This window comes from Ursus americanus, chromosome 18, assembly GCF_024610735.1.
Source record: "Ursus americanus isolate L20-20 chromosome 18, mUrsAme1.1.p, whole genome shotgun sequence".
NCBI lineage: Eukaryota > Metazoa > Chordata > Mammalia > Carnivora > Ursidae > Ursus > Ursus americanus.
In genome coordinates, this window is record NC_142144.1 from 30,279,151 (window position 1) to 30,302,962 (window position 23,812).

Consider the following 23,812-nt stretch of genomic DNA (forward strand, 5'->3'; position numbering starts at 1 on the left):
ATATGAAAAAAATGAAAGCATAGAGGAGTTAAGGAAATTTGCCTAAATGTGCAGAACAAGTTAAGTAGTGGCTTCTAGACTGAAACCAAAGGAGTCTGAGGCTAAAGCCCAGGCCATTAAACCACTATGCGCCTTCTACGTTGCCCCAGGCATTTGGCCACCACAAGTCTATGGCTACTAACTATCAAATATTGGGGTCTGGGCGGGGCGCTCGGTTGTCCGGGCGGCCGAGGGGCACCTGCTGTTCAACCTCGGATTCGATTCCAGGCCCCCCGGAGGGGTGGGATCCCAGGAAGAATGGCACTCTCCCTCCACTCTTGGCAGAATACTGTTAAATAATGCCACCGTCTTGTTGGAGTACACGCTTTGTCCCAGGAGACTTTAGGCCGTTCGAGGTGAGTGCTGGCTGAGGCCGAGCCTGTAGATGCCCGTGAACACCTCTCTAGCCTCTCCTGTAAATCTCCCAGCCGGTGCTTCCCCTCCCCACCCCCACCCCTATCTCCATCCCCTCCACCGGCACTCCAGGAACCGGTGTTAGGAGGCCGGCTGGTCTGGCAGCTCATTCTCAGTTCATTTACCTCTATGCACTGAGGATTTGTGGGCGTTACTGTATAGATATTTTACTGCAATAAGTAGTTTAAAAAGAAAAAAAAATTGGGGTGTGGGGGTAGGCCTGGGTTGAATTCTGGTCCTGCCACTTGGAGCGTGGACAGAATTTAATCTTCCCAGGCTGTGAAAAGGAGATGATACTTCCTACCACACATGGTTGGTAGGAGGATAAAAGGACAGGAGTGAAATATTTCACTGGGAAGTACGAAGACAAGGAAATGTTCCACCAAGTGATGAGTGATAATTCTTCTTGAGGTTTCACATCATAAAAGGAAGCACTTGCTTTTTGCTCTTATTTGCCTCCAATTTTGACAGTCCCTTACCTTGTTTTTATCCTGTGTATCCACTTCTCCTGGGGCCATAAACTTCAGCAGAAGTGCCAAACACTTAGGGCTCTTGTGCCGGGTGGTCAAGTGCAAAGGGGTCATCTCTTCCAGATCCTTTTGCATCCAGTTTGCTCTGCGTGTAAGTAAGAGTTTCATAAAACGATAATTTCCCTAAATAAAAAATAAGAGATGGTAAGGAAAAATTGAGTCTGGGGCCAAGACATTTTCTAAATTCTAAAATGTTTTCAGTATTTTAATTATTCTGCTAGAATAAAAATATTCAGATACATTGATCAAAGGAAAACTGCTTAAAATTCCACTACTCCATCAATTGTTTTCCTTGTTCATCTTCCCTTCCAACCACTTCCTAGTGCATACAGTTTACACAGTGGCCGGTCAACATTCCGTTGTGTTAAGGCACTATCTTTTATTTAACTGTTCAATTATCATTTCCAATATTTTCTTTTATAGAAAATGCTACAATGTACATAGTTTTTCTTAATTTTTTCATAAGAATAAATTATCAGGAACCAATTTACTGGGTCAAAGTAGTTTGCACATTTCACGGGTTTTGGCATATTTTCCAAATTGCTATCTAGTAGCAGCAATGAGATTAGTTTCAGCTCACTCTGACCAATATATCACCTATTATTTATACGCAAAATATAATAACCTTGTGAAATGAACAGAGATATAAAACCCCAATTTACAGGTGAGGGGAGTGAGATTCACAGGGGTTGAATGTTTTGTTCACCATCATCTGGTTAAGAAAGTAGGTGGTTAGTTTTCTTGGAGAGAACCATGTACAGGGACAACAGGGACAGACGTATCTTGTTCAAAGTCTGGGTCTCAGACTCATCCAGTCACCTAAACACCAATCCAGAAGTCACTTCAGGCCATCCACTTGCAGGCAATACTCTCCACATCAGTTAAACCCTCCAATCCGGTAGAAACAACCCATCCGGAGAAAGCAGTTTAACTACAAGGACTAGGGCAACACGCTGGTGGGGATCCAGGTCAACCGTACGCGTGTGCAATACGGGAGCTTTGAAACAAAACAAAACCCTCAAAAACGAGTTCTTTGCAGCTCCTTCCTGAGACCTAGTGCCACATTTCCAATTCTGGTTGGAGCCTTCAGTTCGCTTGGTACCAACAGATACATGAAATTCGACATGACCAAACTGTATGGCAGGATCAAGTTCTGGCCGCTTCATGCCTACTTATTTCTCCCTATGCAAAGCAGAGTGGCAGTCAGGGTTATCTGTCCTTTTCATCTTCTGAGATCCTCTTACATCCTTAACATTGTGGGAAATGTGGTTTTTTAGCATTATAATGCATTGATATTCTACCACGAGTGGCTATTAGTATTAGTAAGAAGACATTGATAAGTTAAGCGGCACCCCCCGCATTGTGACAAACGTGAGTCTCAGGCAAAGGGGCTCAGCTAGAGAGACAATAGGTGCAGAAGGATGATGACTTGTCTGATCACAAACAGGGGCGGGGACAGGATTCAACTCAGCTCAGGGGTTGGGCCGTAGCTAAGAATCAGAGGCTAAAAAAGCATCCGTTAGGCTGTCTATATTAGACGGGCAGACTTGCAACGGACCAAAAAGCAAAGTGACTCAGCTCCATTATTTCCTCTCACGGAGGTTTTCCTTGACCACCCTAATGGAACTTATTTTGTTATACTTTGTTCTACTACCTTCCCATTTCCTTCACAGTACTTTGCTCAGTCGGTGGTTACATATATATTTGCTTCTCTCCCTTCACTGCGATCTCCGTCACAAGCTGCAAGCGTCATGATGGCAGAGACCATGTTTTATTGAGCGCTGCGCTCGGCATAGCTCCTGGCACAAGAGGTGCTTACTTGAAGGACGGAGTGAATGAGAGGAAAGAAAATATCTTCCAGAGGTTTTTCTTTTTGTTTAAAAATTCTTCATGTTGCTATATTCGATCATAACAGTTCAGAATCCTAATTCTCAGATCTCTGGTATTCGGTTCCTCTTACTTTCTTAATGTTTTATTTATTTGGGCATCATTCATCTGGCTTTCTCACGTCATCAGTGCCAGCTTTTGAGAGGTAAGGAGCTACAGTTTCCTCAAGAGGGCACCCTGCTCTAAATCTCTTGCCATCTTTTCTTTGAAAAAAGAAATGGTGCCCAGAAAAAACAAATCTATATGGTACTTCTTACCAAAAAATAAGGCTTGACCTTTCTGAGTGTAACATTTCAAATATTACAGAATAATTCATCATGACCTTTTAAAGATATTCAATCAGACAATCATTTTGATTCTGAAATTTAGAGGAAAAGGGGAAGGAAAAGAAAGAAACAAGAATATGTTGGTGGTGGTGACTGCTGACTTACAGACGCAGCGCTTACGTCGTCCTGGGGAGTCGGCTTATACAAAGCATGACGCATTCAGTAATCATATTATTTATTCATTCACTCAGAAAACACTCCTTGAGCCCTGCCTGCAGCAGGCAACACAGTAAAATGTTTACATTAAGCTTTACTTATTACAAAGCTCTTTGACATAGATTCTATCTTTGCTCCTCCCAAAAGTAACACAGAAAGGTTTTACAGACAAAATAAAGTATCTTCCTGGGCCTCCATTTCCTCATCTGCAAAATAGGGATAACAGTACCTGAGATTGTTGTGCATACGAAAGCATAAGGATCACACTTGTAAAGTACTCAGAACAGCGCACAAAGCCAATGCTTGGTAAATGTTTGCTAGTTTTATGATGAACAATCTTCCAGTGTGGAGGAGGCAACAAAACACAGCCGATCAAGTAGAACCAAGGATGGCCCATGAGGGAGAGCATACGGATAGAAAGACCTGACTGTGCACAGCATACGCACTTCAGCTGGTGGTTACGGAGAGCCCCAAGGTTAGGGACAAGTAAAAGCAGAAATAGTTAGAATGTTATAAATAGTGGTTTTCTGATTTCTTTCTTTCTTTTTTTTTTTCTACATTGAGAAAGATGCCTACAGATAATGATGACATAGGACCAATAAGGGCATACCCAGTAGGAATTCAGCTGGAACCCTGAGGAGATGTCAGCTTCTGTTCCAAAGGACAGAGACACAAAAGAGGTATTATCTACAAATGCTGGGACTAGAAACGCCGTAATCCATTTGGACCATGGTCAACTTCCTGGTCTCATGAACAAGCATTTATTAGACGCCCAGGGTAGGCAAACTCAATTCTGAGAATGAGCAGAGGGGACAGAGAACTCTAAGATCTAAAATCAGGAGATTATTTCTAGTGTCAGGGGAATATACCAGTTTGAGACAGCAAGCGAATGTGATAATTCTCTGAAGGGTGTATGACTCTGGGGACCCAAATCACAGACAATTTTGCTTCCTGTAAAGCCCTCTCAATACAAAAACAAACAAAACGTCTAAATGTTTCCTCAATGTTGCCTGGAATTCAGAATTCTTAAGTTTTCTGGTTGATTCTTAAATGCAAGATTTGGGAGGATTTGGAAGTTAATCTTTTATCACCATCTCTTAGGGGCACACAGAACCTGATCCTGAGATGAACACTGTTTTGGGATCTGCTTTTATACTTTCTGATTGAGTAGAAAACAGTATAAGTGTGAAGGAGATAAATATATATATTCTTTTGATCTTTTATATATATATATAATATATATATATATTTTAAAGATCTTATTTATTTATTTGAGAGATGAGTGAGAGAGAGAGCACAAGCTGTAGGGGGGAGGGGTAAAGGGAGAGGGAGAAGCAGACTCCCTGCTGAGCAGGGAGCCATCGTAGAGTCCCGGGACTCTATCCCTGGACCCTGGGAACAAGACCTGAGTCGAAGGCAGATGCTTAACCGACTAAGCCACCCAGGTGCCCCAAAAGAGTGTATATTCTTAAGAAAACTGGTGGTAGTGAGCACAACTAAGAGAGCTGAAGTTATAGAAAAGTCCTGATTTAGTAACTAAAAGGACATTAACCCTAATGTGATCAGGTCTGTTATGCCACTGAAATGAGAAAACATTTACTAATGTCTCTGAAAGATTGACTAAGATGTTTTGTTTTGTTAGGTAGCCATAATCATCTTAATCTTCCCGTAATTAACAAGAGCTTCTTTTGTCTGTAACGTAAATGATGATAACATTTGGATTTCCCCTAAATGCATAAAAAGGACTATAATGTTTAATAGGGTAAAAGAGGATGAAAAAGTTCGCTGACCTGGAGAACAGCACTTGGAAGGAGTCTGGGAAACAAATCAATCCAAAATGCTACTTTTAATCTTACATTTTTTTTGTCTGTCCAGTTCTCTAAAATGGACTTTAGGAAAAGCATATAGTCAGTTAATCTTAATAACAATAATATAGGAGTTTTGAGTGAAATACCTTGATATTTTCCTTTAGATTTTTTACTTTTAAGAAATAAAACAGAACAGATAATGGCTGATGCTCCCTATGTGCTCCTCTCCAATTCCACTACCTTCTCTCCCTTTCTAGAGATGCCTCTCCTGAATTTGGTGTTTATCATTTCAATGAATGCTTTAATACTTTTGCTTCTTACACATATATGTATCCATAAGCTACACAGTATCGCTTGACATGTTTTCATTCTTTATGTAAATAGTACTGTATGAATTACTTGCCACCTTTTACCCAAAGCAGCATTTGTGAGATTTATCCAAGTTGCTCTTCTTCATACATTTTCACTGGAGAAAGTATTTGTCATATGAAAATAACTGTATGTCTTTATTCTCCAGAGGAATATTTAGCATGTTTCCCATTTTTCATGATTCCAGACAATATTGTAGTAAATTTTCTTGTACATGTCTCCTGGTAAAATGTGCAAGAATTTCTGTAACTGCTGGGTTGAAATTGCTCTTTAAAGTAGCTACTCCGATTTATATTCCCACCGGTAATGTACAAGAGTTCTTATTTCTTCACATCCTTGCCATACTTGGTTTTGTCACACTTGCTAACTTTTTGCCAATAAAATGGACACACAATTGTGTTTTACCATGGATTTAATTTTCATTTCCCTGATTGAGGTGGAATGTTTCTATATGTATATTGGCCATTTGCTTCTTCTGTGAATAATCTTTTTGTGTTGTTTACTCATTTCCCAATTTAGCTATTTGTCTTTTTCTTAATGATCTGTAGGAGTTATTTGCATATTCTGGATACTAATTCTTGGTTGGTTTTGCAAATATCTTCTCTCTTTGTGCGGCTTGTCTTCTGCTTTATTTATGCTCTTCAACTGGGAAGGCATTCATGATCTGAATAGTGATATTGCTAGCTTTCTTAGCATTACAGTTCTTCATCTATTTTGGAATTTTTTTTTTGCAGGCTCATTTTAAAGAGAAGATTGTTTGCTGTTGTTTTCCTTTTTTTTTTCTTTTTTTTCTTTTTCCCTCTCTCTCTCCCCTTGCTCACCCTTACAGCTGCTAATACCCACTCCTGGCCCACTGTGAATCTGCTCTTATGATGCTCCCTTGCAGCCCTATTTCCAGTGATAGGAGGGATGTCTTCCTTGTCCTGAGGCTTGATCTTTGTCCTGCTCCTGCCACTTGTCTACACAAACAGCTTCCTCTAAAACTATAGCCTCATCTTAAGGTAAAGAATACCCCCCAATTCTAAGTATTTTCTTGGCTTTAGTGTGAATATGACCACTTTTCACTCACTTAGTGGGAAAAAAGGAAGTGTCTTCCTGAACCAGAAGTATCTGAGATCATGTCTGACAAGACTGCTCTCTGTTCCTGGTTAAGTGCCTTAATCATTAACTTCTAGACTACTGACAACTGATCTTCAAAACATTCTGAATCTCTACCTCTACATTTCTTCTCCAAATGGCTACCATATTTTCTCTATCTGGCTCCTTGGAACCTTTGCCATTTGCTTCCTCTTCAGCTGAAACAATTACTTGAACAGACTCCAAAGCTTAAGACTTCGCTAACCCTGCCTGTAGCAGCCCTTATCCCTACTAAACATCAAAGAGAACAGATGTTTTCTCCAAACCAATATAGTGTTTTGGGACCTACATGTTTCTCGATTAAGATCTTTGCATTCTTTTTTTTTTTTAAGATTTTATTTATTTATTTGACACAGAGAGACAGCCAGTGAGTGAGGAAACACAAGCAGGGGGAGTGGGAGAGGAAGAAGCAGTCTTCTAGCACAGAAGCCTGATGTGGGGGTCGATCCCAGAACGCCAGGATCACGCCCTGAGCCCAAGGCAGATGCTTAACGACTGCGCCACCCAGGCGCCCCAAGATCTTTGCATTCTTGTTCTGTTTCCTCAGCACATATTTACTCTTACTGTAGTTGAGGAGAAAACAACTGTTGACTATATATACAAATGTTTACTACATTTTTTTTGTTCATTTATAAGTTTGTATAAAATTTTGTCCTGGAAACATTATAACAACTGTAACTATATACATACGTGTGTGTGTGTACACACACACACACACACATATATGTGTATATATATCAGGTAGGCATTCTGTCATATCTCATTCTAATTATATTATGTACCAAAAGATACATTATTTACAACCAAAATGGAAATAATAGAAACATGATTCGTTATTAACTCTAATGATATCTCTATAATTATATATTTATAAACTCTCAAGGCATTTGCTATATTAATTTTTTAAAAGAATCACTATCCCTAGTAAGCATTTAGGTCACAAATATCGGTGATCTTATTATATCAAATTTTTCCGTAATGGCTGCAGACACTAATGAGTCCTGGAAATAGCACAGTAGTGCTGGGAATAGCAATCTGCCCTGGGTCCTGAGTGTCCCTGCATGTGTTTACTGGGTATGCTAAGAATGCAAAGCCTTGACTCTTCTTTACTTAGGCCATTTCTCAGAGCTGGGTTTGCAGCAAGCAAAGGACATTAATGTCATACAGGACATCGGGCAAGGAGCAGGATTGCTTATACACACTAAAGTCTTGGGATTCCCAAAACTCAGCATTTCTCATATGTCATGCAAACCCGTCGTGTACCCAGAGTCTATCCAGGTCCTCTGCATTGCTCCCACAGTTCTTGGGGGCAAGGGAAATTGATGCAGGCATGCAAATGCTCATGTTACTGTGCCATTAGTAAGTAATAAAGCTTTTTTGTCTCTTTTGGTAGTCTTGTGTCTTCCGCTGGTACCCATGGGCAATTTATCACCTTGTAATAAGTTAGCATGCATTAAAGAAAAAAGTAGAGTAAAATTGAATCCAAGCCCTGACAGTATAGGCAATGAGGAAGGGATGCTGACAAAGACATAGTTTCCTAGAAGAGGCAGGACAAGGGCCCTGCTGGCCAAGTTTAGGGATAAGAAGACTCTCTGAGATGGTACCCAAGTGGTGGGCAAGGTGGAGGAGGTAAGAGATCCCACTCTCCTATCTGTTAATGAATATAAATGGCGGCAAGTAGAACTCAAACAAGGTGCCCAAATGCTGCTTTGGTCTCGGCTTACCTTTCTGTGGTCAGGCAGAGGAAGGGATGTTAGTATGACCAAGAGACAGCAAGCTGAAGGCAATATGGGTGTGGCTGCTGAGCCAAGGAACCAAAGTGGAAATTAATGGTGAGAGCAACTAGGAATGAGTGGCTGCTCAAAAGTGAAAGTAAATGCAAAGACTTGCCTAATAGCACAGAGCCAAGTGCATCACGTACCTGATCCCTGCTGTAGCCTTATTTGTCTGGCAATGAGGACAAAGCACTAGGTTAGAAGTGGTCACTGTCTGAAGCAAAGCTCCTGGCTTAATGGTGCCCCTGATGCCCTGAATGTCTTGGCCTGGTTTACTGATGATTTGGCTAAGTTAAAACCTGATGGTGTCCACTGGGAGGCAGCCCGACCTCAATGACAATTTGGGAAGACTGAGTATGGTAAGGGCGAGTCAGGCCAGTGGGCTGAAATGAAAGCCATCATCCTTACCTTAGACAATATTCCTAAGGACAGGGCATGTTTTTACCACCTCTTGGGTTGTTGCCAATGCTCTAGTCATCTGGTCTGCCACTTGGAAGACTACAGACGATGGTAGATAAAAGACACTCCTCTTTGTGGCTGCAAATTATGGAAACAATTGTGGCTGCCAATTAAACAGCCTGAGTCTCTCATGTAGATGCCCATAGTAAGAGATCATTCTCTTGCAAGACCACCTGGAGTCAGGTTGCCGAATAAGCCTGTATTGCCCAGGTCATTGGCCCTTTACCACCTGGATCCATCACTGCACTGAACATGGCAATGAATCCATCATCATAGACTAGGCATAAAGTAAAGTGTGTGTTTGATGTAGAAGCTACCACTGCATACCAAACCTGTGATTCTTATGTGTAGGCCTATTTTTGTGTGTGTGATGGAGGTCACATTAACAGGGCATTGCTCTTGCCCATTCCTTGCAAGGACTTTTGACAACTCCTTGTCAAGGTCACCTCATGCCTCACCATTGCTGACATTTTTCTGGTTATAATATTGTTGTTCCAGTCTGATCAGCCTACACCAGCCACAGCACTGAGGCCACTGAAACTAAATCATTTCATGTTTTGGGGTTTCCAGACCATCTGACTGTCATAGTCTGATTATAGTGTACCTTTTGTCACAAAGACCACTGAACAACAGGCCAATAGTTAAGATATTTGATTGGCATTCTATGTTCTTTACACCCTCAAGAATCTGAAATTGTTGAGAGTGGGCATGGCCTCCTCCAAAATAAGTCAAAAAGATTTCTGACTCTACCTCAGTTACCTCCTCCTGGTCCACACTCCTGAGAGAGGCGGTTTGGCTACTGAATGTGGTCACCCCTAGAAAGAGTTCATATCCTCAGGGAAGCCTCCAGGTAAGTAATCAGAACAAAAGGAGTGGGGATTATACATGCCTATTTTGAAAATTTGGAATTCTTCCTTGCCTATTCCTGGTTACGATACTTATTTCTTTCCCCTAAGAACTATCCCAGGCTGGTCTGGTTGGTACAGCCCCTGGATGGCAGCCCAGCCAAAAGGGGGCTTAGAGATTCAAATTTAATTCTGGTTCAGTCACCTGGGTTTGTTAGATGGACATGGTCCTAGGTCATAATCATCCATAATGACCACCTGATGGAGCACACTGTTTACCGAGTCTTCCTACAGTGCACACGTGGGTCAGGGTGCGGGATGTAATGAGTCTCTGTAAATTTGTTCCATATGCATCTACCCTTCCAGACAAAGGGCACAGGTTCAAGTAGCAGATGATCAGAGAAAAGGTGAAGAGTTATAGTCATTTGGATGGGATACACTTCAGCACCTGGGAAGGGAATACCTTCGATCTTGGGGGGTATAAGGAGGGAGAAAATAATTAATGTTCTCTTTGTCCTCTGGATCTAGTACTGCGTCCTGGATATTGTTTGCTGCCTGAATCAAAGAGCAGCTGAGGCTAGCAGTATGATCTGTTTCTTGTATTTGCCACTGCTACTTACATGTTATGAAATAGAAAACTTCAAGTGGACATGAATGGTCCTGAAGTCTTCTGCTGTGCTTGACACCGTCGATGGCAGCTCCTGAATGTGGATCCCCTCATACAAGTAGAAATACAGCAACTGGCTCAACCTTATTTTAACCTAATGGATACAAATTCATATGTCTCTCCTGACGTGTGAGAAGCTTTGGGTTACGCCATGGATGACGATTGAAGCTGTAACTCCTTGGTGATACTGCCCACGTGGCTTAGCCAAATTAATGTAATGGTGATCCAAGCTTTAAGGCAAATCCTAAACTAAAGTTGTGCCCTGTGCCTTTTTAGGTTGTATGTTTGTATGTGGGGGAGAAAGAACCATGAAATATGCCTCCATTGGTCCATCTAGTGCTTCCTGTAATTATTGATTCCACCAAAGATCAGCAGGTCAATCAAACTCCCTTGCATAAGTCACAACAGATAATAGACTAGTCCTAGAGTGCATCCTGGTTGTATAAAGTAAGACCTACTGTTTCCCCTGGTACTTATTAACAGTTGACTTAATCCAGGGCACTGAGGGGCAGAGTTGAATCAACACTGCAGGTTGTTCTCATCCTGCTGGTTTGAGTCCTATTAATTAAATGTCATATGAGACATATTAAACAGATTTGTTTTCAGCCTCTGCTGGTCAGATTAATCAGAGCAGCTGATGAAATAGCATGCTCATGTCAAGAACATGTAGGACTAAGTGATGGATTGTTGGGACAGGCAATTTACCATGGACCCTAATCATCTCTGCATGTTTTTTTTTTTTAAAGATTTATTTATTTCTTTATTTATTTGAGGCAGGGGAGGGGCAAAGGAAGGGAGAGAATCCCAAAGCAGACTCCATGCTGAGTGTGGATCCCAATTCAGGGCTCAATTTCATGACCCTGAGACCATGACCTGAGCTGAAACCAAGAGTCAGATGCTTAACTGACTGAGCCACCCAGGTACCCACATCTCTGCATGTTCTTATGCCAAAAATGCAAAGTCCTGACCATTCTTGACTTACACAAGTTCTCACGGATGTGTTAGCAACAATCAACTGGAGACATGAGGTCATTTTTTCCCTCTGTGCTTACTTATAAAAGCAGTAGATTCCTCAGGTCTGATGGAAACCTACCAGGTGCACATCATCCATGTGGGCCTTTTGAAACTCCCTTATCATTCCTGGGGGCAAGGGAAATCAATGCAAACATATAGGTGCTGATGCTTTTTGTTATGCTGTGAATAATAAACTTCTTTGTCTCTGGCCTTGGAGTCTCTTGTCTATTGTCCGCATCCATGAAACAGCAATAGATCAACTTCTTAACTTGTTTGTAGGGTAAAATAAAATTTCAGACCCTGAAAATAATTCTTTATTATTGTAATATGAAATGAGGTATAAGAAGGCCTGACATGATTAGAGAGGTGCGCAGGGGATAGAAAATGGAAAGTCTAATGTGGTAGGACAACAAGTCTAAAATTTTTTGTGTGGGTAACAGGGAGCCAATGAGGAGTTTAAGAAGGAAATGACATGAGTGGATTTGTGTTTTTAAAAAAATACCCTGGAGGCCATGCGAAGCATCGATTTGAGGGGGAAAAGTCGTTGGCATAGAGACTGGTCAGAGGGTTACTGCAGCAATTCAGAACAGTAACGTCAAGAACTAAATGAAAATCAGAGGACAGATTAGTGAAATATATAAGAGGACTCCTGTGTGGGTACAAGATGGAGAGTGGTGTCAACAACTGAAAAGATGGAAAGAAAATGGGGTTAGGAATGAAGATTTCGAGCTCTGTTTTCTTTGAACATGTGGAGTTTGGGGCTTCTGAGGGATATCAATACAGAGATGTCTAGCAAAAATAGCAAAAAACGAAAAGAATGCATATGGATCTGAAGATTGGAGGAGATGGCTAGACTTAAGATACAGGGTTATGAATCATCTATATTAATAGCTAATTCCTGGCATAAACTACATAAAATTGGAAAAATGAACCTCTACATCCTAACTGAAATATAAACATAATTTAAATATTCATATAGATAGCTCAGTACAACGCAATCTAGTACTGTTCTTTTTCTTAGACCATTTCTTAGACTATGAGATACAATTACTACATCAAATACAGAGTATAAGTAGATTGGAAAAGAATGGCCTTTCCTCATTTTTCTTGTTTGCTTGGCTCATTTCCTCATTTCAGTTGATTAAGGTATCTTGTTGTACTCTGGTTTCTTGGTCTTTTATTTAATGTGACTCTATAAGAAAGCAGTTACAAAAACCACGTTTTTGAATGACACGAATTCACTGGGCTTTAGAACTGAAATTAAATCTGCACTGCTTTCCCTAGTTTCAGATATTCTCCCTCTTTCATAAACTTCTGATAGTCCAGTCTAAACACTGTGCTCCATAGCTAAAATTTCTAATTTCTAATTACTCAACAACCACGATGGTAACCACATCACTAACCTGCCACCTTCAGCAAATCTTTAAAACATTTTTAAAAAGCTACTTGAGAATTCTCTAAGTAAAGGCTAAGAATGGCACTTCAAAGACAGAATAGGAGCTCTATTTGTTGTTTTTCCAGTTTAAGATGTTCACCCATCTGGCAGAGCAGCTAGACAATACATCAGCCAAGAACATCTCCCTGGCTTGAAACAGATTCTGGCTCTCAAAGAGGATTTGACTGAAGGAAAGGCAACATCTTTAGTTGCTCTGTGGCTGAACTCTTCTAATATTTCTCCCCAGTGCCTCCTCCAAGCCTTGGCTCCTTCTGCTAACTTGGTTTCCATAGGAATAGACAGAGCTATCAAGTGGCACACAGTCAAACAGCATAACAGAAAGAGAAAACGTTACTGTCAAAAACAACACACACACACACACACACACACACACACACACACACACACACACGGAGAAATGTACAGACTTTTCTCTAAGAGAAGAAAAGATGTAAAGGTATCCTGGAGTTTGAGGCTTCCTTACCCAATGCCATACTCGTCATGTGCTTTTTCTCTCTGTCTGTTATAGCCTATTGTTTTTAGATTAATATGAAAGTCCCTTCAGTAGACAGCATTTCATACAAAAAATAGATATTTTTAAAAAGTTGTAAAATGTTGTGATGTGTATTTCCACAAGTACAATTCTGTTGTGCTTGTGAGGGACCCTTATGTATTTAGAGTGGTGTTTTAAATTGGCACAACCTTTAGGATGATTATAAAATGCATTTTGTTTCCCATGGTTGATATTTTGTTTATAGGAAAACATTTATTTTTTCTTAAATCAGTGGTTCTCAAACTCTAGCATGTATCGGGATCATCTGGAGAACTTGAAAAACTTGCTAAGGCCTTCCCTCAGAGTTTTTCATTTCTTAGGTCTGGTGTGGGGTCTAAGAATTTGCATTTCAAAAAAGTTTCTGGGAGATGCTGGTACTGATATTCTAGAATTCCATACTTTGAGAACCACTGTTTAAACAAAGAACCTAATATTGGAGTTTTCAACTCTGAGAAACTTAAACAACAAACAAACAATGGAAAAACCCAAATTAAAACAAAATGTCTGTTCTATCCCAGATCAATGCAATCAGAGTTTCTGGGACTTTGGAATTAATATTTCTTAAGTACTTTGCAGGTGATTAAAAAATGATATCAAGATTGAGAAGTGCTGACCTAATTCAATCATTTATTCAATATTCAATAGTTATTTACTATACGAATACTCTGTATCCAACACTACATAAAGAGATTTGGAAGTTTTAATTTTTTTTGAACCATAGTTGGCACACAAAGTTACATTAGTTTCAGGTGTACAACATAGTGATTCAACAACTCTGTATGTTATGCTCTGCTCACCACAAGCATAGCTACCATCTGTCACCATACAATACTACCACAGTACCATTGACTATATTCCCTATGCTGTACCTTTTACTCTCATGACTTACTCATTCCATAACTGGAAGCCTGTATCTCCCATTCCCCTTCATGCACTTTGTCCATTCCTGCTTTAACTACCATCAGTTTATTCTCTGTATTTAGAGGTTTGATTCTGCTTTTTGTTTATTTGTTTTTTAGATTCCATATATAAGTGCAGTCATATGATGTCTGTCTTCCTCTGACTTATTTCACTTGGCATAATACCTTCTGCGTCCACCCATGTTGTTGCAAATGGCAAGATCTCACCCATTTTTATGGCTGCATAAGATTCCATTGTGTGTGTGTGTGTGTGTGTGCACACGTGAGCATGCCACTTCTTTATCCATTCATCTATCAAGGGACACTTGATGTCAGGTGATATCTCATTGCGGTTTTGACTTGCATTTCCCTGATGATTAGTGATGTTGAGCATCTTTTCATGTGTCTGTTGACCAATGTGGATGTACTCTTCGGAAAAATGTCTATTCAGGTCCTCTGCCCATTTTTAAATTGGATTGTTTGTTTTTTTGGTGTTGAGTTATAGAAGTTCTTTATATATTTTGGATCTTAACCCCTTATCAGATATATCATTTGCAAGTATCTTCTCTCATTTGGTAAGTTGCCTTTTTGTTTTATTGATGATTTCTTTCACTATGCAAAAGCTTTTTATTTTGATGTAGTCCTAATAATTTATTTTTGCTTTTGTCTCCTTGCCTTAGGAAACATATCTAGAAAAATGTTGCTACTGGGGTGCTTGGGTGGCTCAGTCGGATGAGCATTTGCCTTAGGCTCAGGTCATGATCCCAGGGTCCCGGGATTGAACCCCGCATCAGGCTCCCTGCTCAGCAAGGAGCCTTCTTCTCCCTCTCCTCCATGCTCATGCACTCTCACCCTATCTCTGTCTCTCTCAAATAAATAAATAAAATCTTAAAAGAAAAGAAAGAAAAAGAAAAATGTTGCTACAGCTGATGTCAGAGAAATTACTGCCTGTGTTCTCTTCCAAGAGTTTTATGGCTTCAGGTAGAGTCTTAGATGTTTTAAAAAATAATTAAAATACATATGTACACTCATATACAATATAACACAGTATAAGCAAGGAAGGGTAAGTGCATAACAAGTAGAAAAACAGACCATAGAGACAGGCTGGTAAGAAGATGTACTTTCAGCTCTTTGTGCAGAGGGGAAAGGGTTAGATCAGGAAAAATTTCATGAAGGAGATGAAAGTTGAGCTGGATCTTAACTTAGGGTCACCAGTACTTTAGCACTTTTCCGTGTCTCCATTTCGTTCTTCTTTCCCATTTCCTTGATACGACAGTATTTTCTGAATTTTAGTCTTACACAAAACTAACTTTGGGTCTTACTCCCACCCCTTCCAATCTGTTCCCATAAGCTCCTCCTAAACTGAACTTCCGAGGCCAACATTAGTTAACTTGCACGTATCAGGTCTTTTGTGTTGGCTAATTACACGGTGTAGAAATTCCCACACCATCCCTTGCTTTGGCCATGTGAAGCTGTACATATATGTTATTCACTATTGTCATACAGCGAATGAGGTAAGTCCCATATAAGGACAGACAACAGTAAGAACTCTGAAGGGGGCCCCCACCTCAGCCTTGAGGGGCCAGTGAAGGCTTCCTGGAGGAAATGGCACCTGAGCTGTGTATATACGATTAAGCTAGCTTAAGCGGGAAGGAAGTTCCACGTGCAAGGGCGCCGTGCATGCAGAATGAGGGTGAAGAAAAAAGTGACCCGAGTAGTTCACATGCTTGAGGATGGAGTACAAAGGGGGACATAGGAAGCAGAAGCCAAACAGGTGAGCTGATGATGAAAGGTGCCAGACCTAGGGGTTTGGACTTTACCCTCTGTGTTTCTGAAGCAGTCCCAAAGATTTAAGTGAGGCAGTTTGCCCTCCCATCTGAAGGCAGATCCCTGAACTTCTTCTAGACTCAGTTTCCTCATGTATGAAAAATGAGAAGGTTGAATTATGATGTAAAGGCTCATCCCGCCTAATGTTCTTTGACTACGATCCCAACAAGCAGAAGACTCACTCTGCGTAGCTATTTCAAAACCCCATGTTTTTTTTTTTAATCCAAGTTGCCTCAATAATAACTTCATTTCTAATAAGTTCTATTTTTCCTGACCACAGGCTAATAATTTTTGAGTCGATTTCCTTTTTCCTGATACAAAGATTAATTTTCCTAGCCTACTGAAGTGGCAGCTTCAGGGGACCCAGAAATGCTACCCCATGGGAGGCAGCATGGTATAATTAAATGAGAGTGTATTTTGGAACCAGTCAAATCTGGGTACTTCACTGGTTTATTAACTGTTAGCATGTTACTTCTCAAAACCTCAGATTTCCCATTGGTAAAAAAGAACAAAACAAAACGTAGTGACCAGGTCACAGAAAGTGCTCAATAAATATTGGTTTCTTTCTCAGATACCATCATGGTTTTCCTCATTAAAGTGAGTAGTCTCGGGGCGCCTGGGTGGCACAGCGGTTAAGCGTCTGCCTTTGGCTCAGGGCATGATCCCGGCGTTATGGGATCGAGCCCCACATCAGGCTCTTCTGCTATGAGTCTGCTTCTTCCTCTCCCACTTTCCCTGCTTGTGTTCCCTCTCTCGCTGGCTGTCTCTATCTCTATCGAATAAATAAATAAAATCTTTAAAAAAAAAGGTGAGTAGTCTCTGTAAACAAAACATCTTCTGTTTGACCATGTTTGTTTCAAATACAGAAAAATAAGACAGTATTTGCTTCTCGTGTTCTCATTGTTTGATGTCCATTATAATCTGCCCGGCCCATTCTCACTGATCCTGACCAGCCTTCTGAGTACCATTGCAAGTAGTCACTTATAAAATCATATTTTAATATTAAATTCAAAAGCTAAATGCAACAAATCTTGTTTACCTCCTGGTTCCTTTGAAGCACCCCAGGTCTTGTGGTAGGCTCTATCTTTAGTTTTCCAAGAATGTACCTTAGTTTTATTGATTCTAACATGCAGTTTAAAAAAATCAATTCATCTACTCGGCTAAGATATGTGCCTTGGGGGGAACTGTTTCAAACAACTGATTGAATCCATCTGTTGCCTTTTATACTTCGGTCCCACACTACGAATGGGATTTCTTAAGACAGTGGAAAAGACAAATGTGCAGATAAATGTATAAATAAATGCAATTAAACTCAAAAATCCTTAATGAACCTACACATTAAAGGTTTTAATTAAATGTATTAACCAGTAATCTGACTCGGTAACTATTATTACCCATTTTCAAAATGGTAGCCAAGGTCCTCGCAGTGATGATGTTTGAATTCAAACCTGTATCTTCTAGTCTCAAGTCCCGCCATCTCTTAAAAAAAAATCATATCACAACCTACCCTCTATCTGCAAATCAATCTCTGACCTCTGTGCCACTCCTTACCTCTCTTCCACCATTCTAGACCTTTTCTCTTTGAAACTAAGAGAGAGGCAACGGAACTGGTAAAGAATAGTGCCCCAGTTTAGTGGTAGGAGTAAGGAAGAAAGATTTGGATATTGAAGGCTATTTTAGATGTACCATTTTATAACTGAGTGCAGGTAGGCGTCCTGTTTGCCACAGTTATGTTTTTAATTCTAACCTAACAGCTTTTTTCTAATTTCAAGAATATCACAATCTTAAATCAACATTTTAGTATTTTAGCATTTTCTGCAAGCCCTTTGTGGATCATTTGGAAATAAACAAACATCCATTATGGCAAGCCATTCCAAAATTATGAAATATATATTTTATATGCATTGAGAAATTTGGAAAATTATTGAAAATTGGGAAAATACCATAAAAAGAATCACCTACAATTCCATTACCGTAAGCCTAACACAAACTCTGTTAGCATTTTGGCACAATCTCTTCCACTTCTTTTTAGTTTATTTGTTCAACATGGGAGGTGATTTTTACAGTTTCCATCAAAATATACATCTAATTTTATATCTGGAAGAAGCAATGATTTTAAAAATAGCTTCTACCATTTGGCACCCATCATAATAAGAACTGATTTAGGTGGGAGTGGCCAAAGGATGCTAACAGTAGTGAGTGAAAGTTTGAGAACAAGGTATTTACATAGTTTAAAATTAGGTCTCCACAAAATAGTTACTAATTACAAAGGAAAAAGTAACATTATAGTGAAGCAACCTGGCAGTTGCCACTTTATCCAAGTGATCAACGTGAACATCACCAGTAATGGGACAAATGAACATCACATGCTTTCTGATGTGATGCCCTGAGAAGAACACAACAACACTCCTGTGGTATTCTTACCAAAAGTACATAATCCAATTATGAGGATCCGTCAGACAAATCCAAAGTGGAAGACAATACAGCTTCCCTCAGAGCTTGAGCCTGAATTTTTCTATGGATGACATTAGTGGGACGACTGGGAAATCTAAGTAAGGGTTAGATAATAGTCTATTATGTTAATTGCTTGACTTTGCTAATTGAACTGTGGTTATGTAATGCCCGCGTTTTTAGGAAATACACACTAAAGATTTGGAGGCAAATCTTGGAGGTAGCCTTTGAAAGAAGGCTAGCAACGGATACAGCAGGATGGTAGCTTCTTTCAAAATGATCTGCAACTTACTTCAGATGGTTCAGAAGACAATATTTACATACACACATATATGAGAGAGGAGGATAAAGCACATGTGGTTAAATGTGCACATTTGGGGAATCTGGGTGAAGGGTATACTCTTGAAACCTTTCTGTCAATCTGAAATTAGGCCAAAATATAAAGTCAGAAGAAAAAAGAAAAAAAAACCTTAACTTTTATTATAAAAGTAATGACATATTCATTAAAGAAATTTCAAAAATAAGGGTGCCTGGCTGGCTCAGTGGACTCATAGAGCATATGACTCTTGATCTTGGGGTCGTGAGTTCGAGCCCCATGTTGGGCATAGAGCTTACTTTAAAAAAAAAAAAGAAAAAGAAAAGAAAGAAATGTCAAAAATAGAAAAAAAATTAAGCAGAAAACAATGATCAGCCTTCAATGCACAAACCTGAGGTAACCACGGTTTACATTTTGATATACTCTGTTCCTGTCTCTTATCTATCAGGAATGTTTCTTATCCTCAGATTGCACTTAAATTTTGAAACCCTCCATAATCATGCCTTAGTTAATATTCACAACACCCCTGTTGTGAAAGCTGGAATTACTGTCGCTTCATAGGTGAGAAAACACAAATTCGAAAAGATTAAACTATGGGTTTACTTTTAAAAGATGATCAGAATACATATATAGCAGCAAAAAATGTCACTAAATAGCTGGTTGTCTGTGTTTCACAAACTGTGATTTGGTTTCCTGTAAAATGATAAGTTTGGAGATGGTTTCTGGGATTCTTTCGAATACTAAAATGTTGTAATTCTAACCTCTTCTGTTAACAGCAACATTTTCTTTTTTATACAGAATCCATAGTGCCTCGTACATAGCAGGCATTAGGTAAATATTTCAAAGTGAATAACAAGCGCATTACAAATTATAAAATGGATAATTATGTTATGGAGGCTATGAAGTTAAATAATACAAAGTGGTTGGTCAAGTATAACATAATGGATTATCATTATTGGTTACTTGTAATAGAAAACAATATGAAAGTAACTACTCATTCTAAAATAGAGATTAAAGTTAAGATATGCCAGCTTTTTTCTTTTTAAAAAGATGTCACCTTTCTGTAGGAATCTAAGAAATTTACTATGAAGTTTATTTCTGTATTACTCTTTGTTCAAGTATAATTCACCTTATTCACATCAATAACCAATTTAACTGACTGTTTACAGACAGATGGAGAGACAAATGACAAATTAGTACTCCCTAGGTTTGTGGCATGGACATAAAAAGTGAATTTATTTTTCAAATACCTTTTATAGCTATAGCCTTGCAAGTAGAAGACATCTTATCTGGTTTACTATTGATCCGAATGACAAGGCTGAGCATCAGATTAAGGATATGTCAGAAACCTGAAAGAAGGCTACCAACGGATATAGCAGGGTGGTAGCTTCTTTCAAAATGATCTATTAAGGCGACGGTGTTTACAAAGGCAGTTGAGAAAACACAGCACAATATCCTGGGTTGTATCAAGGAATCAGCAGAGAGCCCATAAAAACTTCGGATACTAATGTGAACCCCCATACACCAAACATGATATATGTTTATTTCCAGCAATAAAAACGAGGCACAGATTTTTGATGACAAAAGACCGTGCTTTTTCTTCACCCACATCCTTTTCCTATTGTCACAGTTTCTTTTTTGACAAATAATGGCATTCCTAAGAGATGAAATCTGTTTTAAGATGAGGAGAGATACTATCTAATTTAAATCGTCTGCCAACAGAAAGGTCAAGCGCAATTCAAGAATTTAATTCTAAGATATCTTAGGTGATAATGAACTATGACTTTGCTAAGTGTGGTAATGACCGAAAAATATCATGCCAAAATGGAGTCCTGAAAAATAAAAATTCCAAGAGTGTTTCTTATAGACAGTACAATATTTTGTGTAAAAAGAAATGTCCTGGGGACAAAATACCACCATGCTAAAGAAAAAAAAAAGTAGCAAAATAAAAAAAAAAAAAAACCTGATCAGAAGTGGGAAAATCTGTCTTTTGTGATCACCTTGGGATTAGCACTTCTTTAAGGAAGATCCATTACTTTTTAGACTAGAATGAATTGAAGAATTTTGTGAGAATCATGGGAATAGAAAAAGCTTCAGAAAAATTCCCCTTTCAGATGGCTTTAGACAGACTTGAACTGGTTTTTCAAAACCCAGAGTGCTCTAACCAATTTTAAGAGACCAACATTTGATATTGTTATAGACTAAAGAGAGTGAGCGGTGGTCTAAAACTATTAAAACATCAGCAAACCACTCACCTTTTTAGTTTGCCTTTTTAGCTAGCATGTCACATCTTCTGTAGTAATGATAAAATCTGTTTTAATCTATCGCCAGCTTAAAAAGTAGTAAATATAAGTTTAGCTGCATTATCATTATTAAATACTGAAGATTTTAAGTAGTCTCTACACCCAACATGAGGCTCAAATTCACAACCCTGTGATCAAGAGTCCTACGTACGCTGTACCGACTGAGCCAGCCAGGTGCCCCAAGGCATTGTTCTTAGACGTGATCAGTGAAACAACTTTCCAATTTCCAAAGTGTTTTACCTACCACCAGTTCCTTAAGATGTTATTAGTTTAAGTTTTAAAAAAATGTATATTGAGATCAAATAATTATGAGAAATCCTGCCTTAGGAAAAAAAAGTCCTCATTGTATGACTTCTCAGAGCCTTTAAGATGCTAATATGCACCATCAATTTTCAAGAAGGAACACCCAGTATTCTCCAAACTTATTTGGCCATGGGACCCATTTTCACACATTTTATGAGAATATTGTTCTAAAGAAGGAGCTTTGGGAAAGGCTGCACAGAATCATTTCCAAGGTCCTTTTAAGCTTTTGTAATTTTTTTTTTTAAAGATTTTATTTATTTATTCTACAGAGATAGAGACAGCCAGCGAGAGAGGGAACACAAGCAGGGGGAGTGGGAGAGGAAGAAGCAGGCTCATAGCGGAGGAGCCTGATGTGGGGCTCGATCCCATAATGCCGGGATCACGCCCTGAGCCGAAGGCAGACGCTTAACCGCTGTGCCACCCAGGCGCCCCTAAGCTTTTGTAATTTTAATTGTGTTTTTTTTTTTTCTTGGTAAGTAACAAAAAGCTGCTTAATACCTAACCTCATTTTTCTTGGATAGAATAAACTTGGGGAACAACGTTTGAAAAGAAATTCTCATAAAGCCAAGGAGAAAGTTACTTGAGACTACAGTTATCAACAAAAACAAGCTAGGGTAATAGCTAATTTAAAACATTGAGAACAAATGCCAGAAAATATGGCAGGATAACAAAATTACAAAAATTAAAAAAAAAAAAAAGACAAAAATGCCTACAGCCCGGATTCTTTCCAATCAAGCCTCCTTTCAACCTCCCTCATCAAAAGTACCCAGTATTACCTCACAATGGCTAACCAAATGCCATAGGTGCCAAACATCAAATATATATTGGACTTTATGTCTTGCACTGTAGGAGATACAATTTGCCTATGGCTATGGTGAATCGCTGCATTACCCCCCACAAGCCTTGCATTCAGCCTCTTCAAGCCCATCACATTACTTTTATGCTCAAACTCCCAATCACATCCTTAACTCTCCTTTGCCAATGGATAAGAGATATTGCTCTGGTTAGAACCAGGTGACAGTAAAAGCTTAGAGCTTCCAAGGGCAGTCATGCACATCTGAGGAGGATTTCTGGTATCTCACAATAAATCTAGTTAGTCCAAGGAGACTAGATTTATGAATGAGTCTGCTCAGTAATAGAGCCAAGTTCAGGAATGACTCTGCTGACCCAGTAGTAGGATAGTCAATGGAAAGGACAAAACTTTGGAGATGCTGTAACTTCTTTAATTCTGAAGGCCACCAAAATGAGTAAGCAATATCTATAGAAGCTACTACGAAAAACTGAAAGATTTAAGCTATAGACAAGTTCCATGGGGAGAGAAAGGGCAGGGAAGAAAGAGAGAAAGAAAGGAAGTAAAATAAGGAAAGAGGAATGAAAAAAATTAGGATTAGATAGGAAAGAAAGAAATCCGTATGATGGAAACTCTACCTCTCATTCTTTTCCATAATTTCTTCAATGTTTCCAAAAAAAAATGTCATGGCCATTCCGCTTTTCAACCTTTGCTCACTTTGTTCTCTGTGCCTGAAATTCTATCCTCCATTCTCATTCCTTGTCTAAGTTTGACCATTTCATTAGGGCATACCTGAAATTTCAATTCCACTATGTATTAGGCAGGTTTAGTACAGGAAACGGTAGCTATTTTAGGTATTCTGGGCAGGAAGAATTTTAATACAGGGAATTATATGCTTATAAAAGAATCAGCAGCACTCTAGCTAGGCTTTGAGGAATGACTCCCTGAACAATGCAAAGTCACCATCGTGACTACAGTATTAAGTTCAATGCAGGTCTGTAGCTGCATCAGGAAGTTAGAATAAAAAAAGCTGCTGTAGTAATTGCCTCTCAACACCTGGAGGAAGAATAATAGACATCAGAATGGTCCATAAAAGCTTCCTTGATGATTGCTCCCACCTGTGAAGCACTTACAGCCCGGCTTTCTTATAAGGGACACTCTGTATACTAATACTGTCTTGTAAGATTAATACCCTCTTCAAGCATAGGACCATTCTCCTGATCTTGGTTATAATACCCGTGCAGCAAGAATCACAGTGTATATCTCTAGTCTCTTCCTCCTCTGATCAAATCTAACTAAATTCCGTGGGATAGCTGTTCAAAATATTAATAAATTGCTAATCATAATCAGATTATGCCTTTGCAGACCATATCTTTCCAGTTTAATGTAAAGGTGTATAAGCCCAAGACTTCCAAGGTAATTATGATTTTCAGCCTTGTATCTCATTGTGGGATGAAAGATTAAAAACCTATTGTAGAAAATTAAGGCTATAATTAGCATGTGGTTGAG

At 39.2% G+C, this 23,812-nt stretch overlaps 1 protein-coding gene across 10 annotated transcripts in view; it reads right to left on the reverse strand.

Moving 5' to 3' along the window:
• The window catches only part of INVS (inversin), a 153,473-nt gene that overhangs the window by 79,756 nt on the left and 49,905 nt on the right, over window positions 1-23,812 (reverse strand). For all 10 annotated transcript variants that reach the window (XM_087869520.1, XM_045780338.2, XM_087869522.1 and 7 more), the window contains one exon: window positions 933-1,106. In XM_087869520.1, coding sequence (XP_087725646.1) covers window positions 933-1,106 — 174 coding nt within the window. The remainder of the gene's footprint in view (window positions 1-932; window positions 1,107-23,812) is intronic.